Here is a 17136-nt window from a genome sequence, read left to right as displayed (position 1 = left end):
TAATCTCCATATTTTCCCACGTCGATTGAAAAAAAAACAATTAAAAACAAAAGTTAAAATTTAAAAAATATAGGGTAGGGAGGTGGGATTTAAAATTTTGTAAAAATGGTTTTCGGCCTGTTCAGAATCTCCGTCATCGAAAACAGGAATTCGCTGAAAAAATTTCAGGGGAAAAAAGGAGGGGGGGGGCGATTTTTCATGCCGGTGTATATTGTAAACATTAACTCATTTCAGATGAAGTTGTTCTCCATTAAATTCAATTTATTTCTTTAAAACTATTTATTAAAAAATCTAAATTTTTTTTTTTTTTTTGCTTTTCTTAATTATTTTTCTTCGTCAAACACTGATTGTCTCCCCTTTGCTCTTGTAAAATTTCGGTGAAGAAATTTCTTTTGTCAAATATTAGAAGTGGCAAGTGTGACCACCACGACATTTACGTCAAGTCTGGAATGTCTGAGCTTTCAAAATGGATAATAGTGAAGACCACGACATGAAAAATTCCGAGAGAAATGAACAAAATGAAATGAAACTGCAGGCCCAATTGGTGGCAAGTGTGCTGCCTGAATACGATATTATTGAGTTGCCAGGACGGTCGACCACGGCTTCGAGTCCATCTTCTGCGATGTCTGGTTCCTGTACCTCTGCTACTTCGCTCAATTCCAGTTCATCGGCGTCGTCATTAATTGCTAATCTACGAGAGGTGGACACTACCATGAAACTCGGATGTCGACCTACATCCGCTGCAAGCAATTTGATGTCTACTAACTTCCCTGCTGACCTTCGACGGACACAGTACGACCAAACAGACTCGGAACATGTGGCCATCCCGAAAATATGCGCCGGTGTTAACTGTCCCGAGAAACTTGTAAGTAGTAGCAGTAATTGTTGTTGGAGTTTAACCATTCCATTTCTCCTCGGATTATTCTGTTCAATGTGTTCTTTCCGTTCTTTTAATAGTTGCATGCGATTTAAAAGAAATGTAGTTGCTATTTCTAACAGGGTGAACGATCGCATAGGAGCTCCCTCGTTAGCTGGGAGTTGTGTTTTGTAATTGTTACTGTTGTTCTAGCTACACGTTTAACCATCGTAAATGTTTCAAAAACAAAAGATATGACCCACAAAATATTTATTCCTAAAACAAATATTTTGAAATGTTGACCGTAATCATAAGTATTGTTGAGTCATAGTTTGTCTGGGATAGAATTTATATTTTCTGTTTGTTTTATTAGAAATTGTGTTTTCTTTATCGTTATATTATATGTGTATGTTGTGTTTTTATTGTCTTATCAGTTGACAGAATCGTTTTGCACGCCGAACAGAATGCTTCGCGACTTTTTTCCGTCTCTTAACGTCTGAGTTCAAATACTGCTAAGGTCAACTTTGCCTTTCACCCTCTCAGAGTTGATAAAATAAAGTATTAGTCAAATAATGCAGTCAATGTAATCAACTTGCGCCCTCTCCTCATGAATTAATGACGTTGTTCCAAAATTAACTATACACATATTGTAAAAACTCGAACATTAAACTAGATATAAAGAAAATATTACTTTAAGATAAAGCTGAACATACAACATAGAATAATAATAAAAAAAAACAAAACACGTACAATGTAACTCCAGACACAAGAATTTTGTCTACATACGCAAAATATCTCTCTCTATATATATATACATCACCACGTGACTGTCATTAGCTTAAAGCCACCACAGGATTAAACAGAATTAGAGAAAATTATTTTGTTCTCTCCTTTATGTAAAACAATTATCTAATGTCATGTTTAGTTTTGGAATTAAGAAGTTCATGTCACAACTCTGTGTCTTTTGAGTTCGGTCACACGACACACCACCCAGAGCAAATGTCTTCTACTATAGTCCTGCACCAACTAATGTCTTGGGAATTGATTTGGACAGAAACTGTATAGAAGCCTGTCGTGTATATGTGTGATTGTGTTTACGTGACAACTGGTGTTGGTTTATTTACAGATAGGCACAGGCGTGGCTGAACGGTAAGAAGCTTGCTTCCAAGTTCAGTCCTACTGTATGGCACCTTGAGCAAGTATCTTCTACTGTAGTCTCAGGCTGACGAAAGCCTTGTGATTATATTTGGTAGGTGGAAACTGAAAGAAGCCCATTGTCTCTCTCTCTCTCTCTAGATATATATATATATATAAGAGGTTAAGGTCAAGATGACTCATACTAATAGGTATGTGTTCTGAATGCTTAAATAGATGTGCCACCAAAATTCCAGTTAGAACTGCGGTTGTGGTTGTGTAAATGTCTCATTTCAAAAATGGCTAATGGTGGCTTCCCTTTGACTCAGTGAAAGCAATGTGAAGAGGCAAAGGATTAGTGGGGGCAGGACCAGGAGATTTGATTTCATTTGATTCAATCTAAAAATTTGACTACATAACGAATGATAAAAATGGTATAAACTGGTAAAGGTAGTCCCTGGCAGCTGTTTCTGGGATATCTCAGCTCTTGGAGCATCGTATCGAGTGAAGACTCCATAAATCAAATATTCCATCATTGGAGAAATATTGGTTAGAGGAGTGGAAAGTTTGCTCCTCATCAATGAGATTTGTTGTGGTTCAATATGTGCAGCAGGAGGATGGTGGTGGGGTGGGGGGTCCAATTAAATCTAATTGGATCAGCAGGTCTTCTTTAGGTAAATCCATAATCAGAAAGAGTGGTTCAGTGGTGTATCAAGGTGAGAAGAGGGAAAGAATTGTGATGCAGCACACTCTATATTGATGGGGAGAATGAAGTTGAATGCTAGCGGATTCAGCATATTGTACATAGAATGAAGATACATTCTGTTGGGAACAAAGATAAAAAGCTAAGAGGTGGGCATTGTTCTGTATATTGAAAGATAGTCCACTGCAGAGGGAAAGTCAATGATAACAGTTGCAAAGTTGTGCTACCTAAGTGACCAATACTGTAGTGGGGGGTGGATGCTCTGAGAGCGTAGCTGCTAGAATAAGGGTAGCCTGAGCAAAGTTCAGAAAGCTCCTACCTCTGCTGGCAACAAAGGGCCGCTCACTCAGAGTGAAAGGTAGACTGTATGATGTGTGTGAACAGCCATGCAACATGGCAGTGAAACATGGGCCATGAATGCTGAGGAGATGCAAAGAGGCTTGCAAGGAATGAAGTTAGTATGATCTGCTGGATGGGTAATGTCAGTGTGCAGACACGACAGAGTGTAAGCGCCCTGAGAGAAAAGTTGAACATGAGAAGCCTCAAATGTAGTGTGCTTTCTGAATGGGTATACATTTGTTTTTTTTCTCCTTGGTTTTCTGTTTATTAATTGATTTATACCATACTTACTGTTTTACCACCTCCTTCTCACATGTCTTCTTACCTCCCCCCCTCCTCTCTCTTTCTCCTTCTTCTCCATACTATTTTCTCCTCTTACACAGGTATTGTGTTTGGATCTCAGTTCAGAAATGGAACGGATGAAATTTCTTTCAAGAGCTGGGTAAGTCTAAACGTATTTTTGTATTTCACCACACTTCGATAGCAAAGATCAGTAATACTCTCCAATGATACACATTTACGACCACAGCTTAGTGACACTAATTAATAGCACTAATTAATACAAGTGTTGAATCTTTTAGCATTTAAAGCAGCCATGTCCAGGGTCCAAATATTCTATTTGTTTCTTGATCAAACCAACCATATCCAGCCTCTCAAACCTACCCAGCAATGTCATTCTAAAAGTAAACAGTCTTATTGTTGAAATCTCAAAGCTATGAGATAATGCATGATTAATTGAAAACAATGTGAATAAATAAGTTTTACATTTGACACAGAAGTCATCTGAATACTGTTGAAAGGGTTGGATGGCTCCCTGGGACACAGTAGGACGTGGTGATGCAAGGATCAACGATGACTGTCTTAGGTGGGGCGGGTATGTAGCTACCCCAGTATTTAGAGAAAGAGAACAAGCAGAAACCAATATTCTGGGAGGTGAGTCAATCCTTTTTTTAGAGAAAATGTTGTTACCATAGAGATGGCTACTCCATTTCATTACTGAATCATTCATGGACTTTAATTACTGAGATGGAATCATCTGTTGAACTAACCTCCTTTACTCCCTTACCAAACTACTGACGTGTGGAACACTATCATCTCTTTTTCTTTAGTCCCAGCTGGAGGAAGAGAGACAACATCTTGCTTGCAATATCTTCCATATTCTAGTCTCATATTTAGCAGAAAAGCATAAATTTTACATGTTGCTTTTATTTTGCTCAGCAGCTGTTTTCGTTAAGATAAACAACACCAAATGCATAATTACATAATTGTGATGTATAATTAATTTAAAAACTATTTACCCAAATCATCAAATTACCTTTTTTATATCCTTCCAAGCCTTGTTACTTTGATTTGAAGGGTGCAGAGAGTAAATTAACAGAGGTTATTCCCAGAAATGTAGCATAAAAGAAGACAAAGTTCAGTTCTAAACTCTACTCATTTCACTCTGTTAAGTGGTTAGAGACAGGACCTTCAACTGTTGACCCCCAACAAAAAAAAAAAAATAAATAAATAAAACGTAGAAGCAAGACTTGGTTCTCTAAGGAGGATAATGACTTTGAATGAATATTATCAGACTGTGGCAAAGTGTGCCAGCATGGACAGCATGGACAGCAATGACAGTGGTGGCCATGGTGATGACAACATATTTTAGGTCGTATTTTATTTGACAATTTCATGTTGATTGATCAATCAGTTCTGATGTTTGGTGAAGATCGTAAAACTCTTTTTAATATTTCAGAGATCGCTTTTCTACTCTTCAACTGGTCAAAAGAACAATTGGTTTATTTGTCCAAAGTAAACACAGACTAGACAACCATCATCGGTTTGCTTTTGTCACACTCCATGATACTGCCACCTGGGTAGGTCACCTTGCTTATTAATGTGTGTGTGTTTGTGCATGTTTTACCACATAACAGTGCTGTCTGGGTAGGCCATATTGTGTGTGTGTGTGGGTGTCCTACAACACAGTTCACTTCTACCTGAGCAGATCACTTTCCATTGAAGATGTTGCACCCAAAATATAACCTGATGAAGAATCATTTGAAAGTGTACACACACACTTTACTTCTGGCATGCAGTGGTTAATTACATATATTGTTGTTTAGCGTTAGTCCTGCTCTGGTTAATCAAACCTATGGTCCAAGGCATTCCATATACGATCTTACCTTTTTCTATATTTAGGATTCCAAGTTTCCATCCTTTTTGAGGCTGGTAGGTTGTAATTTGATGTAGATTAAGCTGTTATTTCTAGCAATTCAAGTGACCATGTAGAGCAGACTTGACAGCCCTTTCTAAGGAGTGGATTGCATTGGACATAACTCATCACCAGGTGAGCTGCATTACTACAAACACCTTCAAGGTAATTTTTCATTAGGTGTGCCATTTCGAATGTCCCATGGGCCACATGTGGTGCATGACTGATGTAGATTTTTCCTTTTGGGGTCAGGTTAAATGTATGTGAAACAATGTTACCATCTCGACGTGTAGATTCTCAAATGTCCAGTCTAGACAGGATATGTTTCCTATGGCTGTCCAGTCTAGACAGGATATGTTTCCTATGGCTGTCCAGTCTAGACAGGATATGTTTCCTATGGTTGTCCAGTCTAGACAGGTTGTGTTCTCTCTGACAGTCCATTCTGAGCTTGTATTTTTTTTCGTTTTCATGGACCATACTTTTATCCAACTCTGCTGTGTGATTCTGACTTTGATGTTTAATAACAGATTTACTGGATCGGGGCTGAGCTACTGGTTAAACACTACCCTAGCCACCCCTTCTTCTCAATCACTGCATTAAAAAAACTAATATTGATTTTAGGGATGCCATCTCTTCAACCATTTCTTTTCTTCTCATCTATTTTAGTACCACAGTTTTACTAATGACCCCAGGGAAATTGCAAATTTGTTGGAAAATTTGGATGAAACTTACAAGTGTTCAAATCTTGATGTTGGGTCCGTGCTGAAGACTATGTAAGTACTAGTCTAATCTGTATCTTTCTGCCATATTCTACCAATATTTTCATCAGGTTGTAACTCCAAACATGTTAATAGTAACATTTTTTTTTTTTTTACAAGGCTTCATTACAAAGGACTGTCTACTATTTCTACAGAGTATTTTGGTTATTTGAAAGAATTCATTTCATGAGTATTCTTAATGTTAGCCACACTTGCACATTTATGTTTTCTCACTCAGTCTGTGATTTCGCTTCATCTCTTGCTTACACTATTTCGTATAGAGTTCCTGCTTACACCTCTCCTTTACATCAAAAAGGGCCACTTACCTGACGATAGTAGAGATCAGAAAAATTTTCTCCTGTGACTTTTGTCTTTGCTACGTTTATTCTTAGACTTCTCAATTCTAGTTTCTGCTCACATATTTCAAACTTGACCAATTCACTTCTGAGAAATGACATCTGCTATAGTCCTGAACTGACAAAACCTTCTCAGTGAATTTGCTTGACACAAGGAAGTTCATCAAATTATACCGAGCTTCCTCCTCAGATCTGACAATCTCATCAATCTCAATCTTGTCATCTATCACAATTTCATCATCATCAGTCACAGCTGCATTGTCAGCTGACTGATGATGATGAAATTGTGATAGATGACAATGCAGCTGTGATTGATGATGATGATGAAATTGTGATAGCTGCATTGTCATCTGTCAGACTTTCAACATCAACAACTGAAATGTTGTCACCCTCAAATGGAGCAAAGTATTCTTCTTTCAAACCAGACATTGGTATCGGTGAGTATTTCTAGCAGAATTGTAAAAGAATGGCAACATAAAAAAAGTTTTGTAAATGAATTACAAGTTTTATTTGAGAAACATTGTCACACCTTACATTACTGAAAATTATACAGGCATTTAGTATGTCAGGTGTAAAATATCCACATATATATACATGCAGGGTGCGATGGATAAATTGTTTACTATTTTATATTTCTAATTTTGGGCATGCTCATTGTTTGTCTCTGATTTTGTCGACTACACAGTACAGTAGGGTTAGTTGGGCACTGTCTGTAAGAAAAACAGCATCATAACACTATTCACTCTGCTAGAAATCTGGAAACGACACGCTGTACTGCTTGGCATTTGCACCAGAAGCTCCAATACAAACATTTCAGAGTGTTTGGGTGTCAATCTGATGACAGTATAGCTGATGAGTCTAATGGTAATTACGAAGGTATGGCAGCTCGGAATACTCACTCTGATCATTTTGATAAGAAAAGAACTCTTGAAGTTGTTGGTGAGATCCAGGCCATGATTAACAAAGAACCTTCCAAATCAATAAGGTCCAGAGCCATGGGAGTGTCTGAGATTCTTATCAGGCAGGTTGGGCACGAAAACATTCGGTATTCCTCGTACAAGATGAGGAAGAGCCAATTTTTATGCCAAGCCATTAAGGACAAGGGGAAAGACCACACTACAAAGCTTTTGAACAAACTCAAGCATCCCCTCCAACCGAACATGCTTTGGTTTTTCTCAGATGAGAAAAACTTCTGCCACGATCAGATGGTGAACTCACAGAACAAGCGTTGGCTTGCCGTGTCCCCAAAACATGTAGCGAGAGTGATAAAAATCAAACATCCAATCAACATTGTGGTGTTTGGAGTGATCACTAGTGATGGTGATGCTATGCCTACATTCATCTTCCCACTCGGCCTCACACTCAACATGGAGGCCTAAATCAAGTGCCTGGAGGAGGTAGTGCTGCCCTAGGTCAAAGAGAGTGGCTGCTGGAAGACCCTATTTCTGGCAACAGGACTCTGCACCGTGTCACACAAACAGAACCCAGTCATGGCTGTCAGACAATTTCTGCAACCACATCACCCCTAACATCTGGCCACCTAACTCACCAGACTGCAACCCCCTTGATTATTGTGTGTGGGGCTCAGTTGAGCGAAAGACCAAGAAAATTCCTTGTAACACCAAAGATGAACTGAAGGCAAGGATTATGGCAGCATTCACCAACTTAAGCAAGGAGACCATCCAGAAGAGTTGCAGGAGATTTGGAAGTCGTCTGGAGGCCATGGTTGGAGCCATTGGCGATTTTATTGAATAAATTTACTCTTTAGTATTTCAAGATAATGACAAAGATATTGCTTATTCACATTTCTTTACTCTCTTAAAAAGATGCAGCTCACTCATCTTGAGTATCCAAAAGGAGCTTAGCCCCTATTTACTATGTATATTTAAGGAAATATATTGACCCTGAGCTGACTTTGACTAACAAAGTTGATTGCACTGACTAGGTTCATATTGATATGGTTGATAATGTCAAAACTGAAGTGTAAATACACCTGTTGTACACCTGTTGCAAATGAATGTCTTATCTCTTTAACCTCTTCTCCTGCCATCATTGGCACTTATTGTTGTTCTTGTTCTTTACCTTTAATCTTTTGCTTGTTTCTCATCTCCATTTCAGCCTTCGCAACTGTGAACTTCCCATCATGGAGGACCCTACTTTGCCCCCTCCTTATATTGTAAGGATCATCCTTATCTTTGGCCGATCCCAGAGTAAACTGGATATCTGTGAAGAGGTAAGGATTTCAAACTACCATTCACTCTCGTTTCATGCAAGTGCACCATGCATGTTTCCAAATACATGTTCACCCACATGTCTTTACATGAATGGAAAACAATTGGATGGTTTTCTTTTATTGGACTGGTCTGAAAGGGCTGGTGGCCATGGCTCTAGAGAACCAAGTGTAATCAGCATTGTGAAAACCTTTGGGGATTCTAGAAAGACAAGAATATAGAGAGGAAGGACTGTGAATAGGAGTCAGGGTAGGGGAGGGCATAGTGTAGATGATGAGATTGGGGGTGGTATGAGCAGGGGCCATTGTAGACGTGGCAGGGAAAGCAGAGAAAGGAGGTGCAGCACCTGTGTGGATCAAAGGCTGGGGCATATTAGGGAGTGATTTCAGTTGAGTCCCCTTTTGTTTTGTGGATACAGTTAGATATGTGTTTGGGTGTCACAATAACACCATCCCAGATATGGCAGCAGTGCTCCTCTGGTGAGCCTCACCTAAACACTTAGTGCAAAGTCAGTGATTATTATATGAAGTATTTTTTCCTGATTGGGAAGAGAAAGATCAGTAAAGGTGATGGAGTGATTTCTAAGTTGAGGGTCAGAAGTGGGGTTGCCTTGCATTTGTAGGAACCCTGAGAAAATCTGGTTTTGAGGATCCCTGTTTCCTGGGAACAGAAAGGGTCAGCAATGTGTGTTTGTGTTAAAGGAGATGACCCCCATTGAAGGACCTTTTTCTGAGGAGTCAATGCAGATATTTAACTTAAGGTACCTCAGTTGTAGAAGGGTAGGGAAGAATAGAGTGCCATTTATGTGAATGCAAGTTATTGAAGAAGATGACAAGTAAGTCTTTGTGTTGGAGTAAGAGTGTAGGGGATAAAAGCAAACCCTTGAGAAAGCCACATGATTGAATGTGGGTCAGAAAGAGCTCCATCATCAGATACCTTGCAGGGGTAATCTGACAGAACACCAATGATTCAAGAGAAGCCCATAAAGGTGGTGGGGTGCAGATATTTGTGTGGGCTTGCTTGCCAAGTGCAGTGAAATGTGAAATGCACCATTAGGGAACAGTTCTTAAATCAGTGATGAAATGCTTCAACATTTTATAATGTTTATATTCATCATCATCATTAGCATCCACTTTCCATGCTGGCATGGGTTGTTAGATGGCTTGACTAGAAGTGGTAAGTCAGAGCATTGCACAGGTTCCAGTCTGATTTGGCATGGTTTCTATTGTTGGATGGATGCCCTTCTTAACACCAACAACTCCAAGAATGTAGTGGGGACCTCTTACATGGCACTGGCATGCCTGCCTTTTACATGTCACTGACCACGACTGTGATTTCTCTTGGTTTGGTGAGTCTTCTCAAGCACAGCAAATTACCAAAGGTCTCAATCATTTGTCATCACTTCTGTGAGACCCAATATTTGAAGATCACTTTGTTCCATGTCTTCCTGGGTCTACCTCTTCCACAGCTGTCCTCATCTATACACATCACATGCCTATAACAGCACAATCATCTCTTTCACGCCACCACATCTCATACCTCATAATTGTTTTCTCTCAAGATCCTTATACAATGTCATACATGCCAACTGACATTGCACATCCAGCAAAGCATTGTAGCTTCATTTCTTTCAAGCCTACCACATATCCTCAGCAATCACAGCTCATGTTTCACCAGCAGAAGTGTTAAGACCGGTCCTTCTGGTTGAGTGAAGCACTCATGGAGGTGCCACGTAAAAGTGCCCATGTGACACCATGTAAAAGTGCTCGTGTGGTGCTATGTCATAAGCACCCAGAATTAAAGTGTTTGGTGTTAGGAAGGGCATTCAGCCATAGAAACCATGCCTAATGAGACTGGAGTCTGGTGCAGGTCCCCAACTTGTCAGCTCTGGTCAAATTGCCCTTTGGTGATGCCAGTATGGGCAACAAATGTTAAATGATGATGACTCTAACTCATCTTAATTTAATCTGACTTTAAATGAATTTAATTTATTGCTTGCCCCTTCTCTCCTCCTTTTGTCACTGTGTAAAACTCACCTGAGTTGCTTCTCTCTCTTCATTACTGCCATGACTCCAAAGTGTCGTCTTGATGTTTCGTTATCTGCGATCGGATAGTATATATAAATATCTCTCTGTCTCTCAGTGACTCGAACATTAAATGGATGTTTGAAATAATCTCTCTAATGTACAGCTGTTTCAGATCAGACAACCAGATGTTGAATGTGCGACACTTGCCAAATAATTACAACTTGGATATATATATATTAGATGTGTGGTGGGTGTAGTTAACAAGTTTCTTTTACAATCCTGGGATTTCAGGTTCCATCTCAATGACTTTGCACTTCTGGCATATCTTCCACTCTGTAGTATCAGAATGACCAATGCTTTGTGAGGGAAATTTGGTTGATGGGAACTGTTGGGAAGCCCATCATGTGTGTGTGTTTCACCATCATCAGCATCTTTTAATGTCCACTTTTCCATGCTTGCATGGGTTAGGTGGAATCTGTTGAGGCAGATTTCTCTATGGCTGGATGTCCTTCCTGTTACCAACACTCACCAGTATGCAAGTAAAGTAATATTTCCCTTTGTCAACACCGGGAATTGCTTTGCTGATGGTCATGCTTCTTGACTACCATCGAGTAATGTCAAGACAGCAGCATACGTACACATATGATGGGTTTCTACCAGTTTCCATCCAACAAATTTATTCACAAGGATATACATATATATGTTTATGTATTGGGAGATGTAATCACGTGTGTGTATACATTTATATACTGGTAGTTGTTTACACATCTCAGTATGTGTGTGTGTATATATATCTATATCCATCTATCATATATATATATATATATATATATATATATTAGAGGTATTGGTATCCAGAAGGCCCAAGGTGGCAGCTAACACTATGTAAGTGCCATAATTAACCATCTATTTAACCATCTCACATTGTCTCTGATGAAGGAATATCCCTAATATCGCAGAAACAGTTGTAAGACTACCTTTCTCTTTATAAATGTCCTGAAAATTCCACACAGCCTTTTGGCTTTGTTGTCTCATTTTATAACACACACACACACACACACACACACACACACACACACACACACACATATATGAGACAAGTTAAAAATAATGGTCATTACATAAAATTCCTTTATTAGAGCAAATTTGGCTTACAGCTGTTTCCAGTAGTCATTGCAGGTACATTATTATTATGCTTACTCAATTGGTTTATTGATCAATTGAGATAAATTGAATGACCTACGAAAATTACTGCTACTTTATTCAAAGCCAGTAGCATCAATTTTCTTAGGTCGTTCAATTTACATCAATTGATCAAAAGACCAATTGAGTAAACCTATCGGTAACGTACCTGCAATGATTACTGGAAACAGCTGTAAGCCAAATTTGCTCCAATAAAGGATTTATGTGTGACGACCATTCTTTTTAACTTGTCTCTTATATATCACTCTGAATAAAAAGCAGTTTATCTGAGACCCATCCACGGATTTACAATATAGAACTGTGATGAACCATAGCTTGGGACCCTACCAATCTTCACTAATCTGAGCAATTTTGCTAACCTTGGTCTGCCTCTATTTGTTCTGTATCTTTTATCAGGTCCAGAAATTGCTCCTGCTCTCACCTTTCCTGTTTGTTGATGTCTTCTATGTACACGAACCTCCATCAGAAGACAATTGTTGTGAGGTAAGTCTGTTTCTCTTACCACTCCAACACCACCATCAGAACTCTTTATAACAACAAAGCCTTTTTGTAGTGCAAGAAATAGCAGCCAAGTCTCCCTACCTCAGATTGCAACTTACAATATTAAATTTGGAAAGGAGCACACACACACTAGATAATGCAATCGTAGGTATTTCCTTTAAAAAAGCAAAATACAGCAGTGGTCAGTGCAGTTAGATTTGCCATGGTCCATCTAAGCTACAGTGACACAACCTCATCCTGCCCCCATTGGCTGTGCAAGGGATGTTAAGTTCACTTCCCAACAATATGGTTTCAGGTTTTGTCTTGCTGCCCTGGGGCCAATTCAAAACTGTGTGAGTGGATTTGGCGGACAGAACTGAAAGAAGTTAGTTGTGTGTGTGTGTGTGTGTATTGACGTGATACAAGTAATGTTGTTTGTTTCCAAATTTCTGCTCAGAGGGAAAAATTACTTTGTTTAGTGTCAGGAAGAGCATCCAGCTGTGTATTCCATCCGACTCATACAAACTTGGTAAAAGTGGACATTAAAACAATGATGAAGATGATGATGATAGGAGGATGAGTGTTTGGGTCTCCTTGTCTTCACATCATGTATCGCTGTCATACAAGTAATATCGCTCACTTGTTTCCAATCTTTGTCCAAAGCTCTCTATTTCAAAACTGACCCTCCCACTCTCTGTTTTACTGGTGTTAGCCTCCCCTCCCCCAATCATCGTCATCATCATCATCATCATCATTGTTTAACGTCTGCCTTCCATGCTGGCATGGGTTGGATGGTTTGACTGAGGACTGGCAAGCCAGGAGGCTGCACCAGGCTCCAATCTGATCTGGCAAGGTTTCTGCAGCTGGATGCCCTTCCTAATGCCAACAACTCTGAGAGTGTAATGGGTGCTTTTTACATGCCACTGGCATGAGGGCCAGTCAAGCAGTACTAGCATCGATCACACATGAATGGTGCTTTTTATGTGCCACCAGCACAGGAGCCAGTCAGGCGGCACTGGCATTGGCTATGGCAATCACTTCACTTGCCTCAACAGGTCTTTTCAAGCACAGTTCATTGCCCAATGATTGAAGGGTCCTCTTAAATGGGCTGGTTATGGTCTCACTTGGCTTGCCAGGTCTTCTCAAGCACAGCATATCTCCAAAGGTCTTGGTCGCTCATCATTGCCTCCATGAATCCCAACGCTTGAAGATCGTGCTTCACCACCTCATCTCAGCTCTTCCTGGGTCTACCTCTTCCACAGGATCCCTCAACCGCAAGGGTGTGGCACTTTTTCACGCAGCTATCCTCATCCATTCTCACCACATGACCGTACCATTGCAGTCATCTTTCTTGCACACCACAACTGATGCTTATTAAATCCAACTTTTCTCTCAGGGTGCTTACACTCTGTCATGTATGCATACTGACATTACACATCCAGCGGAGCATACTGGCTTCATTCCTTGTGAGCCTACGCATATCCTCAGCAGTCAAGGCCCATGTTTCACTGCCATGAAGCATGCCTGTTTGCACACATGCATCATACAATCTACTTTTTACTCTGAGCGAGAGTCCCTTTGTCACCAGCAGAGGTAAGAGCTCTCTGAACTTTGCCCAGGCTAGTCTTATTCTAGCAGCTACACTCATAGAGTATCCACCCCTACTATTGATTTGGTTACCAAGGTAACAGAAGCTATCAACTACTTCTAATTTTTCTCTCCTGGCATGTGATGAAAGCTGTTTACTGCATATTTTCAATGTTTATTGCACCTGAACATCTGCCACACACAAAAACTATCTTCGCAGTTGGCCTTCCTTTGATATCACTGCACTTCTTATGTGTCCATAGCTTACACTGGGTACATCTTATAGAGTTTCTACCTGTGCCTTTCCTACAGATCAAGCAGGGCCATCTACCTGAAGGGGTTTGTGATTTGTCTGCCTTCCTACTAATTAGGACTTTGGTTTTAGCTGTGTTGACTCTAAGGCCCTTCGATTCTAGACCTTGCTTCCACACCTGAAACGTCTTCTCTAGTCCTGGTAGTGACTCAGCTATTAGAGTAAGGTCATCAGCATAGAGAACTGGATGCTCCCAGGAGCATCCTGTCTTGAATTCCTCTGTTATTGCCTTGATGTTATTGCTATGATGAATAAGAGGGGGCTGAGGACTGATTCTTGGTGGACCCCTACCTCCACCCGGAATTCTTCACTGTACTCATTGCCAACCTTCACCTAACGAACAGCATCCCTGTACATGGCTTGTACAGCTCTCACCAACTATTTATCTATCTCTAGTTTCTGTATTGACCACCAGATAAGGGATTGGAGGACCCTGTCAAAGGCTTTCTCCATGTCAACGAAAGCCAGGTACAGAGGTTTATCCTTAGCTAGGTATTTCTCCTGCAGCTGTCTTACCAGAAATATAGCATCAGTGGTGCTTTTCCCAGGCACGAACCCAAACTGCATCTCATCTAAACTGACTCTCTCTCTAATTAATTGGGCTATGACCCTCTCGTGACTTTCATCACCTGATCCAACAACTTGATACCTCTGTAATTATTCGTATCTAAAGCGTCACCTTTACCTTTGTAGCAGTTGACTATGGTACTGCAACACCAGTCATTGGCAATGAGTCCTTCATGCATCACCTGGTTAACTATACAGGTGACTAGGCTATAGCCAACACTGCCAGATATTTTGAGCATCTCTGCAGTGATTTTTGATGGGCCGGGGCTTTCCCTGTCTTCATACTTTTAATCGCTTTATCTACCAAGGTTCTATCAATTTCGATAGTTGGTCCCTCTGTTGGGTTGACATTTGGCAGACTCTCTTTCTCCCATTCATTCTCTTCAGTTAGCAACCTTTTATAGAAGCATCTCCAAGTCTCTCTCTTTGCAGCATCATTAAATGCAAGTGAACCATCATCCATGCAGACACATTTCTCTCCAATGACATCACGATTCTCTCTCACACTCTGTCTTGCAATTCGAAACACTTCAAGTCTCTGGTCCTCATGACGCAGAACATTGGCAGTTTTTTTCTTATCTGCTTCCCCTCTGGCTAAGTAAACCTGTCTCCTAGCTTCGCTTCCCTTCTGGCAATCTGATACAGTTCCCTGCTACCACCGTTCTTCCAGTCCTTCCATGCCTGTTTTTTTTTTCTTAATGGCCCTGTCAACTACATTGTCCCACCACCATATTATCTTCAGTCAAGAGGGGACTTTGCACCATCCACAGATCTGGTCAGTGGCCCTCAACAGGTTGTCTTGTTGGCAATTCAGTATATAAGACATGCATGGGGGTCTTGGTAGTTTAGGTGTCCATGAGATTACAAAGTGGTTGCTGTTGTTGTTGTTGTTTAATGAGAGATAGGAATTAGATCCCTGCACGCTGGTATTCACAGATGAAAGGTTGAACAATGGTGACAAATAGTGATATTGTTGTGTGGTGTCAAGTGCATGGTAACAAAGAATGGTGGTGGTGGTCGTCGTCGTCATGATGATGATGAATAGAGTCATATAACAATAGTGGTGGTGGTTGCCATGGTGATGATTTCATTTTCGTTTCTTAATGAGTTTGTTTTTTCCTTTTCAGCAAATCTTTGACCAACTTTGTTCGCTTGATGTCAAAGGCCAGTCCTACATTTTTGAAGTGTCAAAGAATTTGACTAAATTATACGACAGTATGGCCCAGCTGTTGGCTCACCCGTTACAGAGACCTTTGCAGAGAGATTCCTCACATCGGATCAGAGCCAATATGGAGGAAGGGTGAAGAGGTTTTAGCACGAGGAACAAAAAAAAACACTTCATTTTTCATGAAATAAAAAAAAATAAATATATGTCTGATTGTTATGTAGTTTGAATGTTTCCCCTTGTCATAGCTCAGTTTTAGATATATTTTGAAATAGAAGCCATCTGCTGTATATCTTAGTCCTTCCCTTCTTTCTACATCTTCAGCCTGGAGACGTTCTGTCCATTACAAATATTTTTGTTCTGTTTTAAAGTCCAGAAATAATAAAAACTAACAATATTTATTAAAGATTTATTCAAGTTTTGTGTGTCTAACAAAGTTGGTGAAATCTAATCACATTGTCATCAGTCTCTGCCTTTAATATTCTGTGTTAAGTCCTCGAGCAAGGTACTTGACTCTACTAGCTTTACTGAACAAAGGAAAACATGTAACAAATAGGTTCCACTACATGGATCAGAGTGAAGGAATGTCCAGGAACACTTGCTTCAACATCTAAATGGATGGTGTTGAATGCATGATAAAAACGTAGCCAGCATCATGTGTGAAAGGATTGATTATAGGAAGGACAAATTAAATTACTTGAGGGAGTCATTCATGGTCCTCCATCTTCTTATCTGGAAACAAAATTTTTTAAAATAGTGCAACAGATGTAAAAAACAAATGTGTAGGAAACAGGTTTGTAATTGATTGCCTACATGTTTTCACATCCCACACTAAGTTGAATGAAATAATCTATTGCCACTTTAGAGACATCAGATCTTGAATAATGGTGAAATATGATGGCAACGACCTGATGTCTTTAAAGTGTCAAAATTTGATAAAATTGTCAAAGAAGGGATTTGAAGAATTTTTGTTTTTAAAAATTAATGTGCATGTGTGTGTGTGTGTGTGTGTTTTAACTGGAACACCAGCAGGTTTTCTCATCATCTTTTGTTTTCTGTAACTTTAAACTATACATGTGTTTATATGTATATATATATATCTGTATATATATATATATATATATATGTGTATGTATATTTATGTATATATATATATTTATGTATATATATATATCTGTATATATATATATATATATATATATATATATATGTGTATATTTATG

The 17136-nt window shown here is 39.6% G+C and overlaps 1 protein-coding gene across 1 annotated transcript; it reads left to right on the top strand.

The window, feature by feature from the left end:
* The first annotated feature begins 348 nt into the window (after positions 1–348).
* Positions 349–16319, top strand: LOC106872241 (BRISC and BRCA1-A complex member 1). Its single transcript, XM_014919151.2, has 7 exons — positions 349–865; positions 3416–3474; positions 4771–4891; positions 5893–5999; positions 8459–8573; positions 12198–12284; positions 15876–16319. The coding sequence occupies exons 1-7, from the start codon at positions 467–469 to the stop codon at positions 16050–16052; spliced, it is 1065 nt and encodes a 354-aa protein (XP_014774637.1). The 5' UTR covers positions 349–466; the 3' UTR covers positions 16053–16319.
* Positions 16320–17136: the final 817 nt, after the last annotated feature.

This window comes from Octopus bimaculoides, chromosome 7, assembly GCF_001194135.2.
Source record: "Octopus bimaculoides isolate UCB-OBI-ISO-001 chromosome 7, ASM119413v2, whole genome shotgun sequence".
Lineage (NCBI taxonomy): Eukaryota > Metazoa > Mollusca > Cephalopoda > Octopoda > Octopodidae > Octopus > Octopus bimaculoides.
Note: the sequence above shows the minus strand (reverse complement) of the source record. Positions and strands in the feature narration are given on the sequence as shown.

Coding starts and splice junctions, on each gene's coding strand:
- LOC106872241 (XM_014919151.2), top strand. CDS start 467: ATGGATAATAGTGAAGACCACGACATGAAAAATTCCGAGAGAAATGAA. Junction 3,475..4,770: donor AAATTTCTTTCAAGAGCTGG/GTAAGTCTAAAC, acceptor TTAATATTTCAG/AGATCGCTTTTCTACTCTTC. Junction 4,892..5,892: donor TCCATGATACTGCCACCTGG/GTAGGTCACCTT, acceptor CATCTATTTTAG/TACCACAGTTTTACTAATGA.